The sequence below is a fragment of the Gordionus sp. m RMFG-2023 genome, chromosome 2, assembly GCF_954871325.1.
Source record: "Gordionus sp. m RMFG-2023 chromosome 2, tfGorSpeb1-WG-v2, whole genome shotgun sequence".
Classification (NCBI taxonomy): Eukaryota; Metazoa; Nematomorpha; class Gordioida; order Chordodea; family Parachordodidae; genus Gordionus; species Gordionus sp. m RMFG-2023.
In genome coordinates this window covers 40,451,483-40,477,586 of record NC_088776.1, presented here as the reverse complement: position 1 = coordinate 40,477,586, position 26,104 = coordinate 40,451,483, and the positions used below count along the sequence as shown (strand labels likewise).

Below are 26,104 nucleotides of genomic sequence, written 5' to 3'. Positions count from 1 at the left end.
ATTAATAATGTTAATGAAATTGGCTGCACTACACATTCACGTTTGAACATCTCTCTAAATATTCATGAAAGTTCCTCAGGGAATCGGATAAAGTATTATTTATAATAACTCCTAATGAGGTGAATGATAGTGGAATTAAATGCTTATGTTTGTTAAAAATTAGGCAGAGGGGGCATAGGGATTGTGGTAGTGGTGATAGAAATATCATTTGGAGGCAACTGGGTGTATAAAATAAACATATAGATATAAAACATTAGATAAAAAATAAAATAAACCTCCAGAGGAGTTCACAGTGCTTTATTATCTTGGCCACCAGTAACTCTAGAACGGGTAAGGCGTTTGTTGAATCGCCATTTTTTCCTTTGCTTATCTTTAATAATAGATTCATCATGTTTGGTAGCAATGTGAGGGATTAGGGTTAGCCTAGTCAAATAAAGAAATCAGGCAAAAATATAAATATACTATTGTTGAAATTAAACAAACATTAAAATAATGTAAAACCGGTAGAAGGGACAATATTAGATGCATATTTCTAATAAGTTGGAGGGCTACCATCAAATAAAATTTTTGGGGACTTATCAAGTCTATTATGATATTATAAAAGTTAAAAAATAACATGATAAAAGTTAAAAAATAACATGATAAATGTAATGTTTAAGATAAAGGTTAATTAATTGTAAGGTAATTAAAAAATTAGATTAAAAAAGGGGGGAAAAAGAAGGTATAAATTATTATATTATATTATATAAATTAAAGGTGATAAGGTTTTGAGAAATAGTGGTTAATAGATAATAGAGATAGAAAGAAAAGAATGAGATAATAAAATTTAGTGATAAATAAAAATGTTTACTTTTGTTAAAAAATAGGTGGAGGTGGCATAGGGATTGTGATAGTGGTGATAGAAATATCATTTGGAGAACTGGGTGAAAATAAAATAAACATAGATATAAAACATAAGATAAAAAAAAACCTCCAGATGAGTTCATTTCAAGCGTAGTTCTTTATTATTTTGTCTACCAGTAACTCTAGAACGGGTAAGGCTTTTATTTATTCGTCATTATTTTCTTTGCTTATCTTTAATAATAGAATCATCATGTTTTGTAGCAATGTGAGGGATTAAGGTTGGGTTAGCCTAGACAAATAAAGAAATCAGGCAAAAATATAAATAAACATTATTATTGAAATAAAATGAAGATTTTTTGGAATAGATATAAAATAATATATAATATTATTTATAATAAAAATAATGTACTATGTATATTTTTTGTGCGTTATATAAAATAATCAGCAGGGATAATAGAGCAATGGTGGATCCGACAAAATGGTAAGTTTTTAAAAAAGTAGGATCCTTAAAAATTGTTATATTAATTTAGTTAAATTTTAAAAATGTACTTTGATATAATTTTCAATTAGACAAAATATTCATCAGAGATAAAAGGGCATATTGAGCGGCCTGACAAAAGGATGCTTAAATAATATAAAATTGTTTAAATTATAAAATAATATCATACTAAGTAATGTTCATTCTTATTCGTATAAACCGGGATTAATCGGATATAACCTCATGATATACCACATTGGTTGTAGTCTTTGTTTTATCATTGGTTATAATCTTTAATTTATGAGGAGAACAAACTCGAGACATAGCCACATATAGCTGTCCATGTGAAAAAACAGGATGAGGTAAATAGATGCCAACTTTGTTCAACGTTTGTCCCTGAGCTTTATTAATTGTCATGACAAAAGCAGGTCTCACGGGAAATTGGCGGTGCTTAAAGGAAAATGGCAAGCCAGAATCTGTAGGAATTAAACTTATTCTTGGAATGAGAACTTTAGTACTGAGAAAACTACTAGAAACAAATTCCGCCTCAATTATATTTGGTAGCAAAGAAGTTATAATCAATTTAGTCCTATTATTCAAACCAGAAGCAGAATTTAAGTTACGCATTAATATTATAGGTACCCCGACTTTGAGTAAAAGTTTGTGAGGTGGTAATCCTGATATACTTAAAGAGTTTAAAAATTCAGTGGGATAAAACGTCGCTTCATCCTCGGTTATGGTTTCATCAGCACTTATGTATGTAATTAAATCCCCCGGAATTTTGTTAATCAATTTAATATTTATAGAATTGACTACGTTTTTAGGGGTCAGGATTGCATTTTGAGCAAATGATGTTCGGTTAAATGATGAATTGTATTTGTCTATATCATAAACAAAAGCAATAAGATCCTCGATATCATTGGAAGCTATACAACAATCTTGAGGAATTTTTATTTTATCCCTGGAGCCATCGAATGTTTCACAGCCTTCACCAACTCTTAAAAGAAATTTTGAGTATTTATTATTAATAAGTTAATCATTTGCTTCCTGAAATTATAGAAGTCTCATATTAATACATAACCTTAATGGCACTATATGTGACCATAAATAGGATCGTTTTAAGGTTGAGTTAACAATTTCGCATCTTCCACCACGTTTAATAACAGGTAAAATCTGTCTAAAATCTCCGCCAAAAATAATAATTTTACCACCAAACGGTTTGTCTAATTTCATTATATCCTGAAATGACCTATCCACGGCCTCGAATATATGTTTATGAGTCATTGATATTTCGTCCCATATTATAATTACCGATTGTCTTATCAATTCAACTATTTGGCTTTGGTAAGGAATATTACATGAGGAACTTTCATGAATACTTAAGGGGTTGTTGAAACGTGAATGTGCAGTAAGGCCATTATGAAGAAGAGTTGAAGCAATGCCAGAAGATGCAACAGCTATAGCAATTTTACCTTGAGCTCTCAAGTTAAATAATATTGTATTTAATAGAAATGATTTTCCAGTACCACCAGGACCATCTATAAAAAATAAATTATGGGATGGAGTGGAGTGGAGGGCAAGGACATAATTTTGGCATAGATAATATTTTGATCCCGATTAAATAAATTGTAGTTAGCCAAATATTTTTTATACATATCATCAGTATCGTAGGATATTTCCTCCCGAATAAGGTGACACATAATATTAGCTGTAGCAGATGGAGATTGGGTGGATAATAAAGGGATAGGCATTCCCAAAAAATCCTTAAGAGATTTACCATTTTGAATCAAAATTTGATTGATGTGGCATAGCGCGAGATTTTCGGTGATAAGGTTATCCGGCTCTGGTGATATTTTCTTGGAAAAATCTTCACAAAGATAAAATTTAAAATAATTCCATAGACCTAGAGGATCTCTCGGCTCACAATGTAATAAAATAACAGAAAATAACTGGCGCAATTGATTTGGCATCTTAAATGAAAGACCTTCCTCTAAACAATGGTTCCATTCCGCATCATCTGATAACAGACCACGTCGAATACATGCATCTTTAAAAGTGTTACTGATAATTCCATTAAAAGAGCGTAGATCTTCAAAGCATGTAGGCCCAGTAACATAATTAAGTAATAGTCTTAAATAAAAAACCTCACCCTCTTTAGGATAAACTGTGCGTATACGGCCTATAACTTTATCACCACCCCTCGTTTTATCCACTGTTTAGATAGAGGTTTCCACACATAATATCTTACAAAATCTGCATAAATATAATGTCTGGCATCTGTGTCAAGTTGATTAATTTTAAACCATTCGGTTAATTTTGTACCAGGATTTTTAGTTAAGATATTATTTATATCAGTATTTGATTGAAAAAGGATTATATGTTGATTGGGTAGATGAAGGTCTAAACGATAGACTGCAGTTATTATTGTAATAACTAAAATTTCCTTTTTCTTTATTATTATTATATGAGTACTTTTGATTAGAAAAATTTCCATGATTATTCTCTATCTGCTCTTTAGGTTTATTAATTTTTTTAACATCATATTTGTCACTTCATCCTCAGCCTTTTCCATTGCCAAAGCCATATTTAAAACCTCTTGAAAACTCACCCTTTCTCCCATGTCATTTATTCCATCTGGAAATCTGGTGCGAATATCTTTCTCCAATGCACCCATTTTGATTCCAGCCACCATCTGATCCCTCAATCTCCCATCCAGGTCAGATTCAAATTTACACTCTTGTGCCAATTTTTTAAGTCGGTCTGCAAACTCAACAACTGCTTCACCATCTCCTCTTTCTATCCGAATAAGCTTAATTCTCAAGCTGAATAACGTTGAAATAAGCTTAAATACTTTTTTACCCACTTCAATTATCTCCTCATAATTAAGTTCTTTCAAAATTTATGGATATACAAAAGACCTCATCTCGTCTAAATTACTAATCCCCATATAAGCAAATAATATTTTTTTCTTGGTTTCATCATTTATTAATATACCTCTTACCTCCAACACATCATCTATATATTCAATATAATCTTGAAAGTTGTTTTGTTTGTCATAATTTTCAAATTTTATTTGTATAACATTATTTACTTGATTAATATTATTCGTTTTATTTGTATTCAATTCACTTTGATTAATATTATTCGTTTCATTTGTATTCAATTCACCACTAATAATTGGTTTTTTATTCATAATGAGATCGTCGCCAATATACAATACCTTATGTTAATATGACCGATTAATACTAACCTTTAAATTGTTTTTTTTATGTTGATATAAATTGATTTTTTATAAATTGTGTAGATTGATTTTTTTTATATAAATTTTGATATATTAATATGAAAATTGTTATATAAACCTGATTTTTTTAGTTTGATAAAAAAAAATGTAAAATTTTAAAATATATTTTATAAAATTAAATTATTAATTTAAAATAAAATAAACAATCTTTATATTAGAAAACTTTATGGTTTCATTTTTATATTTAGAAAACTCGTATCATTACATCAAATATCTTGTAAAACATCACCTTAATTTGTATACAATTTCTTTATTAGTATGAATAAGTCAGATGATAAAATGGTATATATTTACAATTCGTATATATCTGCATGATTGATTTGTATATGACATTAATAATATGTATAATATATCTCATTTATAACACCCACGACCCCCTTTAAAATATTTGGATGCAGACTGTTCCTATTCCCGTTCATGTAAAAGCTGCGCCTAAGTTGGAGACCAAATAATGATACTACGATAGTCCCATTCCGTGTTGTCCACGCACCAGGGGTCATCTTGGGCTTATCACAAAAGGAGGGTGGGTGCCAATTTATTTAAAAAGTGTATTCAATAGATAATTTATGGTTAATTTTACCCTTCTCCCCATATCCCTCTTTAACTAGCCTTCGGCATAGTTATGTTCATAGATTTATCTACTCTAAGTCTAATATAATAAAATATATGCATGTATTCTTTAATTAAGAGAATATTTAATGCCTATTTTACCTAAAATTTTTTTAAAGGTTCTGAGATAATTATTATGACAATTGTCACTTTTATAATTTACATTAAATATTAAACATTAAAATTATGACAAAATATTTTTAAAATAATTATTATTACTTACTCCAAATATTAAAAAATATACAATAGGTATTATGACAATTCTTACATTTACAACTTAAAATTATTCATAAAAATATTTTTTAAGATCAAGAAATAAAATAAAAGATTTTACCTCGATAATTTTATTTAAAAAAAATCACAATATATATGCTCAAAAGATTTTTAGATCAAAAATGTTTTATATCATCAATAAAGATTTCATTACAAAGGATTTAATCATCACAAAAGATTTAATCGCAAAAGATTTTATTAAATTATAAAATTTCAAAAATATTTGCTCAAAATCATAGAAGATACAAAAAACATTCTTTATTTTGCTCAAAAATCTTCTTTGAGCATGCTCAAATTTTTTTTTAATCTTCTCAAAGAATTTTACTCAAAATTTTTGGTCTTCAAATACTCATTTGAAGATGTTTGTTAAATTCTAAACACAAATGTAGAATCTAACTCAATTTTCTTACAACCAATAAAAAAATCAATCTTTTAATACCCCAACTAAAAGCCTTATATATCTTATTTTCCTATCAAAAAAGTTAGATGAATATTTTTACGAAGTTTGTCATTAGATTTTGCATTTTTTTTAGAATTAAAATGGGTCTAATTTTAAAATAAACATTGAATTAATTGGGAAATAAGCACAACTTTTTTGTATTAAGAAAACCAGCGTAAAAATATTTAATAAATTATTTTAAAATTTGGTGGTAATTTAAAAATAATAGGATGCTAATTTATTATTTAATATGATAATTTTGAAAAATGCGGTGCTTTAGCACTAAAACACCTAGCCAACAATGCTCCTGCCACAAAATTTTAATGTCGGGGGATATGATAGTTTATTTTGTTACAAAATGATTTTTTAAAGTGGACACAGTCTGTTTGATTAAGTCCATTTAGTAATAATATGATTTGTTGTAAAACATTTCCATATATAATATAACAACTTCCTTGTAAATAATAGCATATTAGAAAATTTGAAAAAATAAAAATAATAGAAAGTACAAATATATGATAATGTTTTACAAAAAATTATTTTATTACTATATTTTGTTCTTTATTTAGGTAGTGCCCATTAAGACTAAGTTAATGGTAAACAGACTTAGGTGGTATGGGCACACAATGAGAAGGCCTATAATACTACATAGGAAATAAGGTGGAATTGATGGGCAAACGTAAAAGAGGAAAGCCAAAACTTCAATGAGACCATAAAGTTAGAGACAATATAAAGAAGTATAAATTAGATAAAAGAGATTGTATGAATAACAAGTGAAGAGAGATGTTGAAAGAGCTTACCACTAGAAAAGGTAAAGCTAAAGAGAGAAAAAAAATATTCTTTATTTCTCGAGGATAAAAAATATTTTGTTCGAAAATTTAAAATTTGAAACGGTAACGAAGTTTATAAAATGCAAAGGTAAAATTAACTATTTTATAAAACTTTAACATTCAGAACATAGCTATAAAGAAAATATTAAAGATAAGACCGATTTAAACGAGTCCTGGATGGATATATATAACATAAATCAGGTTAATTTATATATTTTTTAAATATAACATTAAAAACAGAAAAAGAGAAAATTAAAACCACATATGGATGGGGATGATATTAGCTTGTTTAGTATTAACTCAAATTCATCGAGATTATCATTGAGAGTAAATATAACAAGAAGAATTAATTTATATTTTATAGGAAGGTTTTAAAAGAAGATGTTCACTGCCAAAATTTCCAAATATTACTCATTTGATGCAACAACCTAATATTAACGAATCTCTAAAAAAAATAAGCCAATCTATACAAGTTATAATTCTAAATTTCACTAGTTAATAAATTTGCCATTATTAGATAAAATATAAAAGTCACATAAGTTTTAATTATCTCTTTATTGTAGTAAAAGGAGAGAAAAAATTATTTTCCATTTAAATATTCAAGCTTTGCTCATTCTGATAAAAAAAATTTAAGCCTGCCTAGACTGATATTTATGTTAATTTATAGGACTATACTCTAAAGCCCTCCATAAAATTTAAGAGTAACCACTCAAAACTCCTTAACCTTAGAAAAATTCTAGATACCCTCATGGGTCATAGGTAGCATTTCTCTGAACACTCCTATTGTTATATAATTTGTAACAAAGTCCTCTGTAATTTTAATTTGTATAAATAATTAAAGTATCCTTTTTTTTCATTACTCTATATTACACCTTTACTCTTAAAATATTAAAATTATGGTTTTTTAAGTGTTTTAATATTTACTTCTTTCCCTATTTTATAGGGCTATGCTGGTTCATAGATTTTTTACCTATAAAATTTTATCCAATATTTTGCAATTACAAAACTTATACTAATTCAATATTTAGATTTATTTTTCTTACTATCTATCTTTTAACTAAATTTTCTATACAAAAAATAACTATAAACTATGGGCAAACCAAGAAACATATTGAAATAATCTATTTCTCATGGCCAAGGCAATATTTAGTTCATTACCATAACTAGTGTTGTTAAATGGCTCTGTCAAATAATGAAAGTTATTTAGACTGAATATGCCCATAAAACATAATGTTTTGGTAACAAATGTTGTAGCTGAGAATTAAGGAGAATACAAATAAATAGTATAAATAAATTAACTACTAATACTTTTCTAATTAATATAAATTGTAATTACATAATCATAACTAAATTAAAAGATTAAAAATTAAGTTCGTAAAATAATAATAATTTACAAGTAAAATATCCTCGATTATATATACTTTTCTATTCATTTATATCGTCTTTACTCAAATAATATAAGAATTTGTTTCGTTTTTCTGTTTAACAGTCGATTTGAATATTACTTCTTTTTTCTCGATTTTATTTCAAGGTAAATTTACATATTACAACAGGCTCGATTTGAGCCAATTTTTAAAAATGGCTAACTCAATATTTAATATAGAAAAATATTATGCATGCTTCAATATTTTACTAATAAATGGCATAAAGATTGACATCTATTAACAAAATCTTAGGCTTATGCCATATTTCTCTGGCTAAAATATTTGAGTTAGCTGTTTTTAAAAATTGGCTCAAATCGAGCCATTTAACAACACTAATCATGGCACAAATGATTATGTGTATTTTTTTAAAAAATATTAAAAAGGTAATCATCTCATTTAAAATTTGGGCAATGTTTATGCTGAATGTGACTTATTAAATATAAAATCCTTTTTTATTGCAAATAATATAATAAAAAAATTCATATATTGTCATAAAATAATTTGATTTGTTACAAATAAATTGAATTTTCATTCTTCTATTTATTATTATTAGGATATTAAATTCTCTATTTATTAATATTAGGATGTTAAATTGTGTATTTAAAAAAAATAATATTCTATGATTATATAATGATGCTATTATTATAAATCAGTTTGTTATAAAAATATCAGTCCAATCCAGGATCTCTCAATTAATAATTAAATGAGAATTATATATTTTTTTACCTATGGGCTTCATTATATTGGCAATTTTGATTTTTACTTATTCTTATAATTTCATATAAAGAATAACTAATAGCCATTAAAGACCTGCAAGAGTACCTCTCTGATATGGGCATAAAAAAATTAAAAAAAGAAGACTTAACAGTCTAGAATCAGGCTTCTTAAAACTTCATAATTAAAAATAGTGTTTTTGCTTCTTTTATTAAATTAGAATGATAATTAAAATATCTTAGGGATTAGGATAGTGTTGTTAAATGGCTCGATTTTTAAAACGGCTAACCCAATATTTTAGCCAAAAATATAATGCAAGCCACAAGATTTTGTTAATAGACGTCCAAATCTTTCCGTCATCTATGAATAAATTTTCCAGGCTTGCCTAATATTTTTTGGCTAAAATATTAGGTTGGGTTAGTAATTTTTAAAAATCGAGCCTTTTAACAATACTAGATTAGGACAAAACAATTAGGGATATTTATTTTGTTTAAATTTATGGACCAGCTTGGGCTTATGAATAAAAGTTTTGGGCCAGGTATAGAAATTAATAATCTTGAGCCAGGCTGGGATCAAATTTTTTAGCCTGGTTGAAGCAAAATAAAATTGGATTTGCATTTTTCTAATTGAATTAAATCTTCCAATCTTAGTATTTGCTTCATTATCTACCATACTACTTATATATATTTTTTTTATATATACGGAAAAAACGATGATATAAATATTAAAAATTATATGTAAACATATACCTGAAATAATAGCGCAACTGTTCATTCAAAAATCTTGGCAAATTTAATTTAAGTGCTCCTAGTTCAGAGAGAAAACAAAATCATATCATTGAAGCCGACTCAGATAAATCTTTCAATGCTGAAAATGTCAAAACCCAAACCAAATCATCTCAGTACTTGAAGACATTGAATTCTACACTGGCTGAAAAGCAACACTTGAATGCCTCTTACAAGAGATTTACCAATACGATCAATTCAAAAGCTGAGGAGAATAGTGTTGTTAAAATGAATTGTGAAAAAGTCAACAACATTATTGTCCAACCAGAGATTAATACAGCACCAGAAAAAGGATCATTGGATACATCCCTCCTAACTAACGCCTTGATATCTTCTCCCTTCCGAAAAAAATCCCAGACCCTGAGTTCGGTTGACAGGGATCAGTATTTCAGGAAGCTCTACGTTGCAAATTTAAAAAATAGCGGCATCAATATTAGAAACTCCCCCAAGAGAACAGCCAGTTATGTGCCTAATAAAGTCAATCTTAGATCCGCTAATGGTTGTTGGGTTGAAACGATTGATGCAGACCTTCAATTGAGGTTGCAACCCCAAGAGATTAGAAGACAAGAGGTTTCATAAAATTTTGAATATATCTGTTTAAGTTTTAAATTTTCGTGGAAGGTCAAATGTTTTAATTATTACATGCATATACAGGGTTTCCCATTCAAAAAAGGAAAAGTCCCAGTCAAAAAAGTAAAAATTTCAATCATAAAAGGAAAAGGTCCGATCAAAAAAGGAAAAGGTTCAATCAAAAAAGGAAAAGGTCCAAACAAAAAAGAAAAAGTATCAATCAAAAAAAGAAAAATTGCCAAAAAGAAAGGAAAAAGTCCGATCAAAAAAGGAAAAGTGTCAAACAAAAGAGGAAAAGGTTCAATCAAAAAAGGAAAAGTGTCAAACAAAAAAGGAAAAGGTCCAATCAAAAAAGGAAAAGTGTCAATCGAAAAAGGAAAATTCCCAAAAGGAAAGAAAAAGTGTCAATCAAAAAAGGAAAATTTTTATTCAAAAAAGGAAAATGGTAATTTTTTTAAATTTTTTTTGTATATCCCATAAAGATCCCGGATAGTTATGATCCCTTTAAAAATTACGACATGTGTATGATGAAAAAAAAGTAAAGAATTGTTTAAAAAATGGACCTAAATTTATCAATTATTTTTAAATATACAAAAGAATTATCAAAAATGAGAAGAAAAAAAATTGAGAAAAGATACAAATAAAGTAAAGAAATCACAAGAAGTTAGAAATAAAATAAGAAGGAATGACACAAATAAATAAAAATTTAAGAACAATTGAAAAATTTATAATTTTTTAAAATAAAATTACGATTTTCCTTTTTTGAATGGAGATTTTCCTTTTTTGATTGACACTTTTTCTTTCCTTTTGGGAATATTCCTTTTTCGATTGACACTTTTCCTTTTTTGATTGGACCTTTTCCTTTTTTGTTTGACACTTTTCCTTTTTTGATTGAACCTTTTCTTTTTTTGTTTGACACTTTTCCTTTTTTGGTCAGACTTTTTCCTTTCTTTTTGGGAATTTTCCTTTTTTGATTGACACTTTTCCTTTTTTGTTTGGACCTTTTCCTTTTTTGATTACCTTTTCCTTTTTTGATTACCTTTTCCTTTTATGATTGACCCTTTTCCTTTTTTGATCAGACCTTTTTCTTTTATGATCGGACCTTTCCTTTTATGATTGAAACTTTTCCTTTTATGATTGAAACTTTTCCTTTTTTGATTGGAACTTTTCCTTTTTTAAATGGGAAGCCCTGTATATTATTTAGATTAACTTTATGAGTGCTATTAATCGGAAAAATTTCATATTTTTTTATGATAGTAATTAAATACAAGGATACTTTCTATTGTTAAAACACGATCTAATCTAAACTGTAAACACACTAAGATGGTTACTCACCCACTTGCTCCCCCCACCCTCCACCTCATTAAAATTCATTTTAGCACATATACAGACAAACCAACATCATTATATGATGCTTATGGAATTTTGGGCTGGTCAATTATCCAATTCCTATTTTTTTCAATATTAATAATATTATACCGTTAATAAAAATGTGAGCTATCTTATATCTAAATTAAAAAAAACATTAATTCATTTGACAATTTTTTTATTACTTTCTTTGCCAAATTGTTTCAATTTTTTTGTTAAATGTTAGGCCATTCATGAATTTTACACTGGAGAGATAGATACACTTGCGGATCTCAACTGTTTGAGAAGCGTTTACTTGGATTCCCTGAAATGCTTGGCTCTCATTAAAAACGAAGAAATAGAGATAACTTTCAGAACTCTTCTGCAAATCTTACCCGTCCACAAAGGTTAATTTTTTATAAACGAATTTAAAAATATAAAGCAACAAAACGGATATTGCACTATATGTGGAATTTATATTATAGCCTATTTTCGACTGAACAAATATTTTTTTAAATGATCAGATGGACACGGATCTTAAAAAATATTTCAGATACAGTCTTTAAATTTACTAATAATGTAAATGCACAGTGCACACCTTCCAAGGGTAATGAGTTGCATTAATGTAATTCGACTTGTAAATGTATTTTGAAACAAATTGGGAGAAATAGGAAAAGCTAGTATACAAATGATATAATTATAACGAAATGTTAATTAATTTGCTTTTTTATTTTTGTTGTAAAACCATTAAAAAGAAATGATCAAACACATTGAAAGTATACGAGATCCTAACACCAAGATCGTACACTCCATTGGTGCTATCTTATATAATTGGGTAATTAATGCTATTAAACTTTGATATATTTAATTTTTAAATATTTTTTCAAATAGATTTATAAGTTTAAATATTAAAACACCATACACTCGCTTATTTATATTTATTTTCAGGTGTCAACTCTTAACTGTTACATAGATTATTGCGGAAACTTGGGGAATTTGAGAAATCTTCTGGAAAAAAAATTCAAACAAGAGGTAAAAGTACGGGATTTCTTGGAACGTTGTCAAAATTCGCCATTTAGCCGTAGACTTGACATTTGGTCCTTTATAGGTGAGAGCAGAACAAATTAATAATTTATTCTGGTTCAAATTTAAAAAAAATAAATAAAATTTAATGAGGATATATCATATTAAAAAAGGGGAAAAAATATTAACTAGAATTAGCCTAATATTTGTGCTCTTGATTCAGATACCTAACAATTTGAACGAAATTTATGGTCCCTATATGAACTTCCTATTAAATTATTTAGGGAATGACTTTAATAGATTGGACATAAATTTAGCTAAAAATATAAGCTTGAATCCAGGCACTTATCTAATTTTGTTAAAAATTCAGGCCTCTAATGAATGCCCAAATTAGATACCATTTTTGTTACATATGTTTTCATATTTAAAAAAATCAATAGATTTACCCAGGACTCGCTTGGTCAAATATCCGCTATTATTCAAACAAATTTTAAAATTGGTAGGTAAAGATAATTCTATTTAGATCCCTGTGCACATAGGTTTGATCCATTTAGATTTTTCAGACTTGAACAAATATTCCCTAAGACTTGGTTGGATGGACCTTAGTTTAATTTTTTTTAAATATTTTGCCAAACCTGGATTGTGGCAAAATTTTATATTATTTTGCTATCCTAATACTTTCATAATTATTATGGATATAATCCAAAGGTGCACCGATATCGATTCTTAATTATAAAAATATGATTTATATAATCAACCACATTTAATTGTTATATTCCGTGTGATTTAAAATTTGATTGATTTTACATTTTTATTTTATCAAAGAATTTGACTTCCTCTTTTTTCTCACTTGCAAATGATAATCGAATTTAAGTAACTCATGAAGTGAACTGATTTCTTGTGAACCTGTTTGAGCCTACAACAAATATCCATGTTTCTTAGGTGTTTTTATCAATTTTCCTCATGAAAGCGAAAACTTAACATTCTATTTTTTTATACATATAAATTAACCTTAGTGACATTTGCTTAAAATTTTTATAAAAATGGGAGAAAATTATTATTTTTACAGGATTTTAAACTTTAGAATGGGGTTAAATGAACAGCTACATTAAAAAATGAAATTATTTTAAAAAATAAAATAAATACAACACTTTTGATATTGAAATTATTATATATTATTCCGTAGTTTTTTAGTAAATCCTTTATTGAATGACGATCGAAACGCTGGAAAATAGGGAATTTTTATACTTTTACTCTTAATTCTCCACAAATAAAAGAGTAAGGATTTAAACACATTTTGATCACGTTTACTGTAAATACAAAATTTCACCCAGATCCTAAGGAATCGGGAGAATCGTGATCGATTTTATATATAATGGACTTAATAATTTTTCCTTATAAATTCAAACCTTTCTCAGTCTAATATTTTTTTTTATTTTATTTCTACTCCCTGTAGGACCTATTTCTAAAATATGCGTTCGAATTGGCTTTGAAATAGGTATATTTGGAAAGAAAAATTAAAAATAAATTTGGATCAGGCCTGACCTGCAAAATTAGTTTCCATTCAGGACTATAATTATAATTGATTATAATTTTTATTAATAATGATTTATTTTTTATTAGACTCCAGAAACCCACGAGGATTACAATCTCATCAAACTTTCTGTAATAATTTTAAAAATATATTATTTAGGATAGTATAACACGTTTATCATGGGATCAAAGTTTATTTTTCTAAAGTTATTAGGTTAGAGACCTGCAAAAAATATTTTTTTTAAGTCTAGGCTCAGAATGACCTGTCGAAATATTTATTTTATTCTCTATATTATCATTATGTATTAAATGTGAGTATTCAACAAATAACTGTTAGTTTAATTATGTTTATGTTTTTTCATTATAAAATATGAATATGGAATATTTCTCACCTGATTTATTGTTCTGTAGGCTGAAAACGATTTTAAAAAAATTTGAAAAGTTTTAATTTTTTTTAGAATTATGTTTTGGACATGTTTTAATTTTTATATTTAAAATAGCTTATTTATTTATTTTCATTAAAGTTTCAAAAATTTGTGAATTTAATTTTTTGAAGTTTGGACTTAGCCTTAAATTCATTTTTTAATTATGATACCCAATCAGGTAAAAAAAAGGAAAAGAATAAGTAATAATTTATAATAATAGTAAGGAAAGTTTCAGGCAATTTTTATTACTTTGGCTACGGGTCGACTCAATGAAAATAATTTTAATTTGATATAAATCTTTATACAAATAAAATAAAGATTAAAGAAGTTGAAAAATTTATAAGACTCATCGACCGTAAGATAGGTTACAACAAATGCTTGGCCATTACCCAAAATTTAGAATATACCCACGATTTCCAAGTTTTTAGTTTTTATAATGTATTTCCATCATTTTTTTAGATTTTAATCGATCAAGATGAAAGCATTCTTATTAATAATGTTATAAACAATAAAAAATTAACTTTTTTTTTCTACGATATTATTAAATTTTAGAAGCACACTGAAATTCGAAAAGCTCAACAACTCATATGTTCAGGCATGCTGAAGAATCAGAAAGGAATAGTAAATTTGAATTGATATTTTTTTACAGCTACTAATTTAAGGTATCTTTGACTTAATATTGCTAAAAGTATAAAATGATTTTGATTGAATATAATATAGTAATACAAATGTAATTTATACACTTAGAAACTTCAAACCTTTCTCTTCGACAATATATTTCTCATGACGAGAGCCTCAAGCTTCAACGTTAAAAACTCGGGAAAATATATTGTTTACAAACGGCCAATACCATTAGGCGAGCTCTACTTGGTACCCCATGCCAATATCTCCAATCCCAATTACGATCATCTAAATTCCAATTGTAATAATAATAATAAAAATTTGTGTTCAACCTTAAATGCTAATTTGACGAGCAATCGCAATGCCGAAATTACGGAAGAGTTTGGGGAGAATAAAGAAGATGAAAATGACAAAGGTCAGTTGATATTTATATTAAATTCCAATTTTATACACATGAATGACTGTTGTATAAATCCAGAGGCTCTTTTTGTAGATACTTTTTCCATAAAATCATGCTCAAATTGCGCTATTTTATTCATTATATAGTAGTGATCTGCATCGGGCCTAATTTTTCAAGCCCGGCCCGGCCCGAAGTTTTTTTAAAAAAGTTTTGCCGGCCCGGCTTGAACCCGAAATTTTTTAAAATAAATTTACCGACCTGGCCTAGCCCGAATTTATTTAAATATAGAAATTACTTTTTATAATCACTCAAAATAAAAGACATATGTTATATGTCGTTTAGTTTCAATAAATAAAATCAAATATTTTTATTTTACTAAAAAATTCAATATAAAATTGATAAATTTTGATATAATTAAAAAAAATTCCAAGGTTCGACCCGAATTTTTTTTAAAAATATTAGACCCGGCCCAGCCCAAACCCAATTATTTAAAATAGAATTAGGCCCCCGAAGCCCGTTTGGGCCGAATACGGGCCGGGCCTAACTTTGCAGATCTCTATTATATAGTACATATAATAAAATGTTCTATTAAGATTCAGTTTTAAAAAAATAATATTCAATTCAAAAATCTCGAAATAAGTTTATGTCAACGTTATAAAATACAAAATATTTACATCTAGTTTTTACGATTTTTACTTAAATTATTATAACGTTTTAAGTCTTAATTAGATAAGGGTGTTGTAAAGGGTTGCCAGACCTGCCGGTTTTGGCATAAATCTTTCGATATTTTTACTCTTGATTATTCCATAATACACTATTAATTTACGGTTTCTCCCGAATTTTTACGTTTTAAAAAAGAACGTTGTTAGTAATGACTTTACTTTGCAGCATCAGTAAATACCGGATCGAATCTTGAAAAATTTGTAGATCGGCACACTCCTATTGGCAACTTTGGTGTTGAACCGTTATAATCTAATAATATTAAAACACTAATTAAATTTCTATATTTGATCAGAGTTGTTAAATCCTACTTTTAAAAGTAACACGCTACCACTATCGCTATTTGTCAAAAAAGTATCTTTGGCTACCTTTTAAAAAATTTAGAAATAAATTTGTTTTATTTTTTTGCTTATTATGTAATTGCATAGTATATATAATATATAAAATCGTCATTTATAAATATTTAAATATAGTTAGTTTTGATTATAAAAAAATTTATGTAAGAAGACTATAATTTAATAAAAATAACTATTTACGATAATATTCATTTTTTATTTTATTTTGTTGCATTATAATAATAAAATCATTTCTATACTATCATCCCCAAGTCTAGAGCGGCGATCAGAAAGTATAAGTTTCGCCTTACTAATCTCAACACTAGTACTTAAGTGCAAGGCAGTATTTATTTTTAATATAAAAATTATCAAAAATACTCATAGATTTAAAAAAAAACTCGTCTAGGGGATTTATCTTTTATTTCAAAAAAATTATCAATGGAAGTCGTTTTTATGCTTCTAACTAGGGCATCTTTGTCTGCTATCTCAATTATTAGTATCTGGCGACAAAGTTGTATCAAGGGATTATTGGCTGAACTGTATCAATTATAATCGATAATAACTTCATCAGCCAGTTTCTGAGAAATATGGCATGTGCAATTTTATAATCAATTTAGCTTGAATTGGTCTTTTTGAATGTAGTCTCCCATATAACAAAATTATTAAGATGTTTTTCTATCTCTTTAAAACTCTTGGCATGAACATTCTTACAAAATAAAAATACTATTAGAATTTAAAAATGACAATTACCTTTAGGTGTTTTGAGGTTATAGCTAATAGATTTATTTAAAGATATATTTTTTTACAGTTTGAAAAAATAAATTTGTAGCTACCTTTTCCTTTTACATTAATTTGAAAATATTTTCAAATTTTGGAAATAGAAAAATTTGTATTGTTATCAAGAACATTTTCTTCCATAAAAATTAATAATTGGGAAAAAGTAGCATGCTATTAGCTATAGCTACCATAAAAGAGCACGCTACTTGTAGCGAGCTACTTTAACAACTCTGTATTTTATTATAAAACTTGAATAAGAAATAACGAAAAGATTGATCTCTTTTATCTTTTAGATGAGTAAGCACTTCAAGTTTAGTATCATTGATTGAGGGTTGATGTAAACTCATATTTGAAAAAAAATATCTTGTTTTTGAGAATGTCTGGACTTTTATATTTAGAAATGTTTATTGAAGCTTCAGATATTATTAATGATTTTATGTTTAGATACTAATTCAACCAATCGAAGCCTAAAATATGGGCATGAAATGGTAACTAAAAAACCTGTTTCCTCTCATTCGAACTCTAATCCGACAATTATAACTTTTAATTAAAATAGGTGCACAAAGATGCAAGGAAGAGTTTTGTAATTCTAATAAAATTTTTTATGGAATTTGGAACCAACTCTCCATAATAAGAATTCTTTCCCTCCTGCAATTTATCCAAGGCAATTGCAAATAAAATTTTACAGTATTCTTATAAATATTTCATTTCTACATCTTTAAAAATAACATTTTAATTAGACTTTTACTTAATAATATCTATTACGGCATTATACATAAAATTTCACCTTGTAATTCAAGGCAAAGATAACTTAGATTTTAATATATCTTTCATAATTTCAGCTGATTTGGGTTTAGCCATTTCCCATATTTTCCACATATAACTACCATTATTGATTCATAAAATCTTGATAAAATCAATTATTATACCTTTGATATCACTTGTACATAATTAACCTAAATGTGCGACAATTAATTATAACTATATTGCCATCTAATATTGGCATAAAATGATTTCCCCTATTTTCTTTCAAAAGATTTTGAACGCTTTAGCAAAATTTCTTGCGTTATTTATGAGTCAAGGTAAAAATTAAAGATTCAGAATCTCTCATTATGTTCCCGCCAAAAATATGAATGATTGTAATTATTAATAGTTTTAATAAAAAATATGAATGAATGATTGCAATTATTAAAAGAATAATATAATTTAGGAAAAAGAATTACAAATGGAATTGTAATTATAACTATTAATTCCCATAAAAAATGGAATTAATGAAAGTTAAAAAAGAACTATAATTATGCAATTAATTATTGCCCAGCCTTGATAACAACATGTTAATATTTATTTTTTAAATTATAATCATTTGAAATAAATTAATATAATTTTAAAAACTTTATGAACTGATTGGTTTGCTGTAATATAGTGGGCAATGACCTTACAATTAAAATATTTAAATTTATTAATAGGGAAGTTCAATTGCCCTTTTGGCCCATCCTCCATGCGCCCCTGTTATTTACTAAATGTATATTAATCAACCATCAAATATTTATAAAATTTTAAGCCTCACAATCATTCAACAATGTCAAAAAGTTTGAATTCAGAGTTCAATTTAGACAAAGAGACAGTCATCCCGACACAACATTTGTTCAAAGTATAGTAATCGTGGATGAACATTGTCTGTATTGCAAAGATGTACACGATTTGAAAATGTGGACAGATTCGATTAACTCTTGTATCAAGCTATTAAAGAAAGAACAAACACCTCTTTATAAATAAGAAATGAATTTTTTTAGTGTACACATAAAATATAATATGTATTATTTATTTTCGATCTATCATCTATTTTTGTTTTAACGAAAAGGAGATGTTAAAACGCTAAAATAGTATTACTATTTGAATGTTATATTAATAGTATTATGATGAACAATTTGTCAACAGTTTTAAATTTATTCAAAACTCTAATAATCTCAAATTATTATAACTAATTTATATTATGATTTAATTTTTTTTGTAAGCCACGTGGTTATCTTATGTCAATATCCCATATTTTTATATTTAAAACTTATGAAATATAATTTTTTTAAAAATATCTCATCATATATATCCTTCATGCATGTTACTAAGGGCGTAATCCTTATTATTTATGAATATAAATATTAGGCAAATAAATTATGATGGATGGGTATAATTATTATATTTGCTTAGGCCAGATTATATTTTTAAAATTTTTTTAGGTTTTACTCCTTTAAATTTTTTTTTTCTATTGTCATTATTTTTTTTAAAAATTATTAACTTATATCTTTGTAGTAAAAATAATTTTTATAATGATGTGATGGGTAAGGGCTGGGGGGCGTGGTCGAGACGTTTTTATAAACTAATTGAATCATATTTATGAAAATTGTGAAATTTTTTAAGGGAGGGGGGGATTTCGGCTTCCTCTACGAAATAAAAAATTTGTTTTCCCAGCCGTTTTCATCATTAATGAGCCTACATAGCCTGGCCAAGTGTTTATTGCTCGTACGATTACAAAGTTGACTATTATTAAATCAAAAACATAAATAAACTAAAATGGCATATTTGTATAAAACTTATTATGGATATTTGGCAAGAAAGTAACTGAATTACTATTTATGATTCTTTAAAGTATTATATTGTATCCAATTTAAAGAAAGAAATTTTTTTTGTAAAATTTGAATTTAGGCAGAGAGATCGAACGGGCCTTTATTAAACCATAATAGAACCTTTTTATCAAATTTCTTAAATCGAAAATAATTTTCTCTTTAAAATAGTTTAATTTGATTTATGACTTATTTTTTCGAAATTCTTACCCTCTATTTTTATACTATATTTTTTAAAAATTTTAAACAAATTTATTAATTTTTCCTCAAAATTTAGGCCTAAAAGAACTTTATATTTTAAAAACTTTAAACAAACCATAACATTGAAAAATGTTTTTTTTGGATTTTATGAGTCAGAATTGTTTCTTATTTTAATTAAGGAATAAAGACGAATTTTTTTATTTTATTACTAGTAGTAATTACATTTTTTTGTAATTTTCTAACAAAACTCTGAATTTTATGGCAATTTCAAACAATATAATTATAATAAACCAGTGTTTTAAAGAAATACACATAATATAATTTTAATTTCTTATTCTATTACAAAATTACTTTAATTATTTATTTAAAGAATATTTACTTTATAATATAGTTTATTAAAATACTCTTTTGGAATTATAAATTTCCGGTAAAGTAAATTATTTAAAAAAATAAAATTTGTTCTTATTTTATAGGAAGCTTTCATGGGTAATGAGTGACAAAAATGTCGATACATACGAAATCATAGAATAAGGGGCGATTTCCTACCTTCGTCTGCCATCGATAAAATTGAGGCCGATAAGTTTAAGGATCTATCGGACAAAAGGTGTATAACTAACTGATCAGATTACCATTTTTAGTTAAAAATTTTGGGTTTGATTTATTGTTTAAATTAAGCTAGTTATTTAATATAAATAATTATAATTTTTAAAAACCATTATGGTAAAGCATTTATTATTTATAACCGTTTGATTCTCTTTTAGGATTATAACGGTTCAGAACCTTATAGCAGTTTACTGTTATTCCGCGTTTTATTATATCATTTATGGCCAAAGTGTCGTATTAAATTAAAAATGGAAACTATTAAATTTATTAATATAAATTATATAAAAAAATCTACTATTTCCAATTGGGCGGACGATGAATTTTATTATTCAATCAATATTGACGTTTTTTCATCTATGTCAATTGTCAAACATAAATTATACAAAAATTTTGATGTCCCTAATTATTTATAAATTTTATATAGGTATCAGAATTGAGATCAAACCGCATTAGTCGTCGGAATAGAAATTTAATTTAAGTATGTTTAAGCAAATAAAAATGGATAGCCTTCGCCCTTCAAAAAAAGCTTAATAAAATAAATATTAAATTTTTTAAAATAATTACTATAATAATTTATTCCATATTTATAAACTTTTTTAAAAAATTATTTAGATTTAAATTTTTCTGGGAAATTCACATAAAACCAGTGCTGCAAACGTTACTATAAAATTTCACCGCGACACTTAAAAGAATGTCGTTACTTTTATATTATACTATTCGAAAAAGGAACATGGTTCGTTACTTTCAAAATAAAATACTATAGATTTTATTTACCATTCATTTTTTCAATATATTATGTACGAAAAAGGTTTTGCTTTCTTTGCAAAAATTTATAAGTAAAAAATTTGACTTTTAAGTGTGGCCAGAATTTTCATATGAATTTAAAAAATGGGCTCACCCCCCCCTACTCGACCCATTTTGGTTTCTTTGCCCCATCTTTAGTCAGACTATGTTTTATTACTTACACTTGTACTATGCCACTTTTTATATATTTATAAATTTTATATTTTAAAAATTCTTCTCTCATAATTTATTCAAATTTAATGTCTCATTCATGCCAATTAAATACATAATTAAAAGTTTTTATTGTAATATAGAGAAAGAGATAAATATGACTAGATGAAGGTCACGATTTGGCTCTGGAACTGATTTTTAAAGACCAAATCGAACCGTAAACCAAAATGTATTACTAAGTCGAACAGTGGATCACGGTATATTGACGATTTTAAAGGTCGCCAAATTTTGTTTCTTCTGGATGATAAATTTTACTCAAAATTAAATATTTTTCCTATCACTTTAATTTACTAAAAAACGTAGTTATATTTTTGCTTTATGAAAAAAAAATTAAAATTTATTTAACATTTTTAAACCAAATTAACCTTAATTACTAAAATGGTCAAAGGAAAAAAATGAACATATTTGACTGAAACTTAGTCAATATACAAAATAAAGGTCTAGTCATAATATAATTCATTTTGTACAAGGTTAAATTACATTAGTTTCTTATATATTCAAAACGAAATAAATTGATGAGTTGTTAAATTATTTAATTATTTTTTGAAAAAAATAAGTTTGACATGTCCATCTTACTATATTGAATTTTTTTTTTTATTATAAATTATTTTAAAAAATTTTTTGATCGAAAACTTTCTTAAAGATTCAAGGTAAATTACAAATGAAAAATATAATATATTTATAAAAAGACCATATATTTTCTTTATTATTATTTAAATTAAAGATCTGCAAAGCCCGGTCTATGCGAAAACCCGGCTGGCGGGTAGCTTTATCTGTTTGATTTGAGCTGATTTTAAAAAACGGCCAACTTAATCACACAAGCCTGAAGATTTGGCCAATAGATGGCACAAGGTTTTGACATATATTAGTGAAATTATAAGGCTTAGGCAATATTTTTCTGTCAAAATGATTAAGTTAGTCGTTTTTTAAGGGCCTGTGCCGGGTGGAAAAATTAAAAGAAATTAAAATAGTCGTGCCGGAAATTAAAATTTTTATATCGGGTCCGGCTGGGTAAAAAATTTTACAGGCAGGGAAATTCGTGCAAAAAATTATCGGGCAGTGGGCCAGACAATTTGTACCTTAAACAGAGATCTGTAGAGGTACCATTTGCACGGTCTAGCCCGGATTTGGAAAATTTTTTTAGGCACGACCCGGATTTTTTTTTGCCCGAATTTCTTTTATTAATAATTTGGTCAGGGAATTAAAACTCATTCTGCTGCCTTGGTTTTTTTAAAAAAAAAATACCTATTCAAGCATTTTATGGACTATTTTTCAGCGAATATGAACCAATAATAAATTTTCATTATCTTATCTCCTCATTTGTCGTAAAAGGGTAAGTTGGAAATACCACATTTTTAATTTGACTGGTCAATGGTAATTCCATTATTTTCTGTTCCTCTTGTAATTTTATATAGTCTTTTATATAAATGTAACAGTCATTTGCGCTCTCTGTAAACATATGTAATTGCTAAAATTTTTAAGCAACTGATTCTATAGATTCAGTGTAATTTATTCTCTTTTTTGCTAAATCCTCTACTTGGAAAATAATTATTCATATTGATTGATATATTTAATTTAATAATTTTTAAAAGATAATAAGCCATTTAATTTTTCTCCTTATCATGACCAAACTGAAAATTGATTTCAAGGCCAAAACTGAACTGCGAAAATCGCAAATACGGAGACCTTCACCATTATATATATTTTTATAACCCTCAAGATAGAAGTTGGTTTTGTATTTTAAACTTGATGTCATTATACAATAGCAAATTAAACCGTATCAGGTCAATTCAGCGAAACTTTTATCGCGTTATCGCGAATGTCGTTTATCACGAAGGAATTTTATAGCGAAGGTAATATAGCGAAACCAATTCCGCGAATTTTTTTCCGCGAAACATTTATAGCGAAGACAATATCGCGAACTTATTATCGCGAATTTATTTCCGCGAAACCTTAACCGCGAATACTTTATAGCGAATACATTTTAGCGAAACTTTGATCGCGAACTCGTTATAGCGAATTTATTTCCGCGAAACCGTAACCGCGAATACTTTATAGTGAATACATTTTAGCGGTACTTTTATCGCGAACTCTTTATAGCAAATTTATTTTCGCTAAACTTTAATCGCGAATACTTTATAGTGAATACATTTTGGCGAAACTTTGATCGCGAACTCCTTATCGCGAATTTATTTCCGCGAAACCTAAACCGCGAAAGAGCGAATACATTTTAGCGAAACTTTGATAGCGAACTCGTTATAGCGAAACTTTAATCGCGAACCATTTATAGTGAATTTTCTACCGCGAATGTATTTGCGCGAAATTATTATAGCGAGCGCATGACCGCGAAAATTCTGAATTCATTTTAAGTGAAATTTATGTATTCAATATCAATTTACCAACCGAAGTTTCTTAAATCATAAAGTTTTAAGAATATTTTATTACGTATTGTTTATTTAATAAGCATGTAATCTCTATCGGATGTGATAGAAAATATATTAGTCTTCCTGGTCTCACTCACTCATGGTTGTAAGTATGGAGCGGACATTTTGGGTTAAGTTTTTACCAGAATAAGTTAACTCCCCCCCCCCCCCAACATAAAATTTAAAAGTGTGCTTTATGTCATTTAAAGTAATACTCTATTTCTAATCTAGATAAAAAAAATATACTGAAAGCTAAGAATTTTTTATTGATTTTCTCAGATTATTTTAATTATAAAAGATTTTACTGATAATTAATGCCTCCTAATTACAATTTCGATAAGCTTGATATAATGGTGAATTCCATATCAAATCAACCAAGGTTTCAACCCGACCCCTTTCAATTTTTTTTAAATTTTGCATACTGGTAGTATATACTATAACTAAGAAAAAAATGAAATTTTACCTCCCAAAAAGGCTTACCCGCTAAAATATTGGCGTTTAAAGCGCAGAAAAATGGTACATTTTTGACAAAAAGTGCCTCATTAATTTTCAAATATCTCGAGAAATAAAAGCTTAATAATAGTTCTTTAATATGACATAAAAATAAATATGATATAAATATGATGAATGTCCAAAACCGGATGTATAAAACCGGAAATGGCCATAGAAAAAAAAGATATTTTTTTTTTCGAAATTTTTTTTCTGTAGATAGATATAACACTGCTTTATATTTGTGCCAAATCCTAGCCTGGGATGAAAAAGGGTCTAGGAGTTATGACTCTTTATATGGCTTAAATTGATCAAAAATATCTTCATTTAATGAATACTTTTGAAATAATGTTTATTTAAAAATTATGTCTAAATGATATGCCCTTACTTTTTTTTATTTATTAGCATAAAACAATCTATCATAATTAAAATTCAACAAATATCATCATATTTAATTGATAAATTCACATTCATATTGTAGTTTTCGTAACCCCTAATGTGTAAGCTCTATAACTTTTACTACATCTTAAAATCATAATCACAATTTTCATTTATATTAAAGAAAAATGAATTCTCCGAATCGAAAATAGTATTCTTAAACGGAAAAAATAATAAAATTATTATATTATTGGGAAAAAGAAACTAAATTATTATAAACTAAAAAAATAATAAAATCATATTATATTATAGGAAAAAGTGCAAGACCATGCACAGGGATTTCATTGGACAAATAATCAGTCCACTATTTACTCTTTTATCATTTATTATAGTCAGGACAACATTATAAAACATATAAGTTTAATGGTGATATCAGATTGCTTAAAGCACAATGCCTGTGCCTTTTATTTATTTCAAACTAAAATGATCTTATTTTTAAAAGAAAGATTTGATACATTGACCAAAATTTGTTATTTTTCTGATGGGGCCGTAACTCAATATAAAAATAAATTTTTTTTTATAAATCTCTATAATCATGAATGTGATTTTGGTATAAAGGCCGAGTGGCATTTTTTTGCTACAGCTCATGGAAAAAGTCCGTGCGACAGTTTAGGAGGTATTACAAAACGGCTAGCAGCTCGAGCTAGTTTGCAACGGCCATATCAAAACCATATTTTGACACCAATGGATTTATTCGACTTTGCAACAAATAATATACATGGAGTAAATTACATTTTTGTAAGCAATAATGAATACAATAATATGGAAAATCATCTAGAAAGCAAATTTTTGAGAGCAAAAAGAATTCCGGGAACACAAAAATACCATGCTTATATTCACCTTGACGAAAATAAAATTAAAGTCAAAATTT

General features: G+C 26.9%; 3 protein-coding genes and 1 long non-coding RNA gene across 5 annotated transcripts in view; 3 read left to right on the top strand and 1 right to left on the bottom strand.

Annotated features, from left to right (window-relative positions):
* Positions 1-1,546: 1,546 nt before the first annotated feature.
* On the bottom strand, positions 1,547-4,514 carry LOC135924333 (uncharacterized). The gene is made up of 6 exons (XM_065459391.1): positions 4,316-4,514; positions 3,873-4,210; positions 3,644-3,770; positions 2,975-3,533; positions 2,403-2,801; positions 1,547-2,318 (listed from the first exon to the last, which is right to left on the bottom strand). The coding sequence occupies exons 1-6, from the start codon at positions 4,512-4,514 to the stop codon at positions 1,547-1,549; spliced, it is 2,394 nt and encodes a 797-aa protein (XP_065315463.1).
* Positions 4,515-6,911: 2,397 nt separating this feature from the next.
* On the top strand, positions 6,912-7,245 carry LOC135923360 (uncharacterized). The gene is made up of 3 exons (XR_010571200.1): positions 6,912-6,974; positions 7,014-7,100; positions 7,138-7,245. It is a non-coding gene; the product is annotated as an uncharacterized LOC135923360 (long non-coding RNA).
* A 742-nt stretch (positions 7,246-7,987) lies between these two features.
* Positions 7,988-19,223, top strand: LOC135924332 (rho guanine nucleotide exchange factor 3-like). The gene is made up of 11 exons (XM_065459390.1): positions 7,988-8,011; positions 9,673-10,266; positions 11,861-12,020; positions 12,369-12,448; positions 12,562-12,721; positions 13,077-13,135; positions 14,260-14,301; positions 14,913-15,014; positions 15,147-15,215; positions 15,342-15,630; positions 19,009-19,223. Exons 1-11 carry the CDS (start codon positions 7,988-7,990, stop codon positions 19,221-19,223), a joined length of 1,794 nt encoding a protein of 597 aa, XP_065315462.1.
* A 3,216-nt stretch (positions 19,224-22,439) lies between these two features.
* Positions 22,440-26,104, top strand: part of LOC135923820 (3,4-dihydroxyphenylacetaldehyde synthase 2-like) — a 47,509-nt gene continuing 43,844 nt past the window's right edge. The window contains exons 1-2 of one of the 2 annotated variants that reach the window (XM_065458773.1): positions 22,491-22,533; positions 22,608-22,735. In XM_065458773.1, coding sequence (XP_065314845.1) covers positions 22,726-22,735 — 10 coding nt within the window. In that variant the 5' untranslated portion in view covers positions 22,491-22,533; positions 22,608-22,725. Of the gene's footprint in view, positions 22,534-22,607; positions 22,736-26,104 lie in introns of both variants that reach the window. The other variant, XM_065458774.1, reaches the window with a different exon arrangement.

Bases quoted from the DNA above. Each gene is read 5' to 3' on its own strand.
- LOC135924333 (XM_065459391.1), bottom strand. From the start codon at position 4,514: ATGAATAAAAAACCAATTATTAGTGGTGAATTGAATACAAATGAAACG. The intron at 2,802-2,974 runs GTATAAAAAATA...ATTTAACTTGAG, and splicing joins TCCTACGATACTGATGATAT to AGCTCAAGGTAAAATTGCTA. The intron at 2,319-2,402 runs GTTATGTATTAA...ATTTCTTTTAAG, and splicing joins TCACATATAGTGCCATTAAG to AGTTGGTGAAGGCTGTGAAA.
- LOC135924332 (XM_065459390.1), top strand. From the start codon at position 7,988: ATGCCCATAAAACATAATGTTTTG. The intron at 8,012-9,672 runs GTAACAAATGTT...CTGAAATAATAG, and splicing joins CCATAAAACATAATGTTTTG to CGCAACTGTTCATTCAAAAA. The intron at 15,631-19,008 runs GTCAGTTGATAT...TAAAATTTTAAG, and splicing joins AGAAGATGAAAATGACAAAG to CCTCACAATCATTCAACAAT.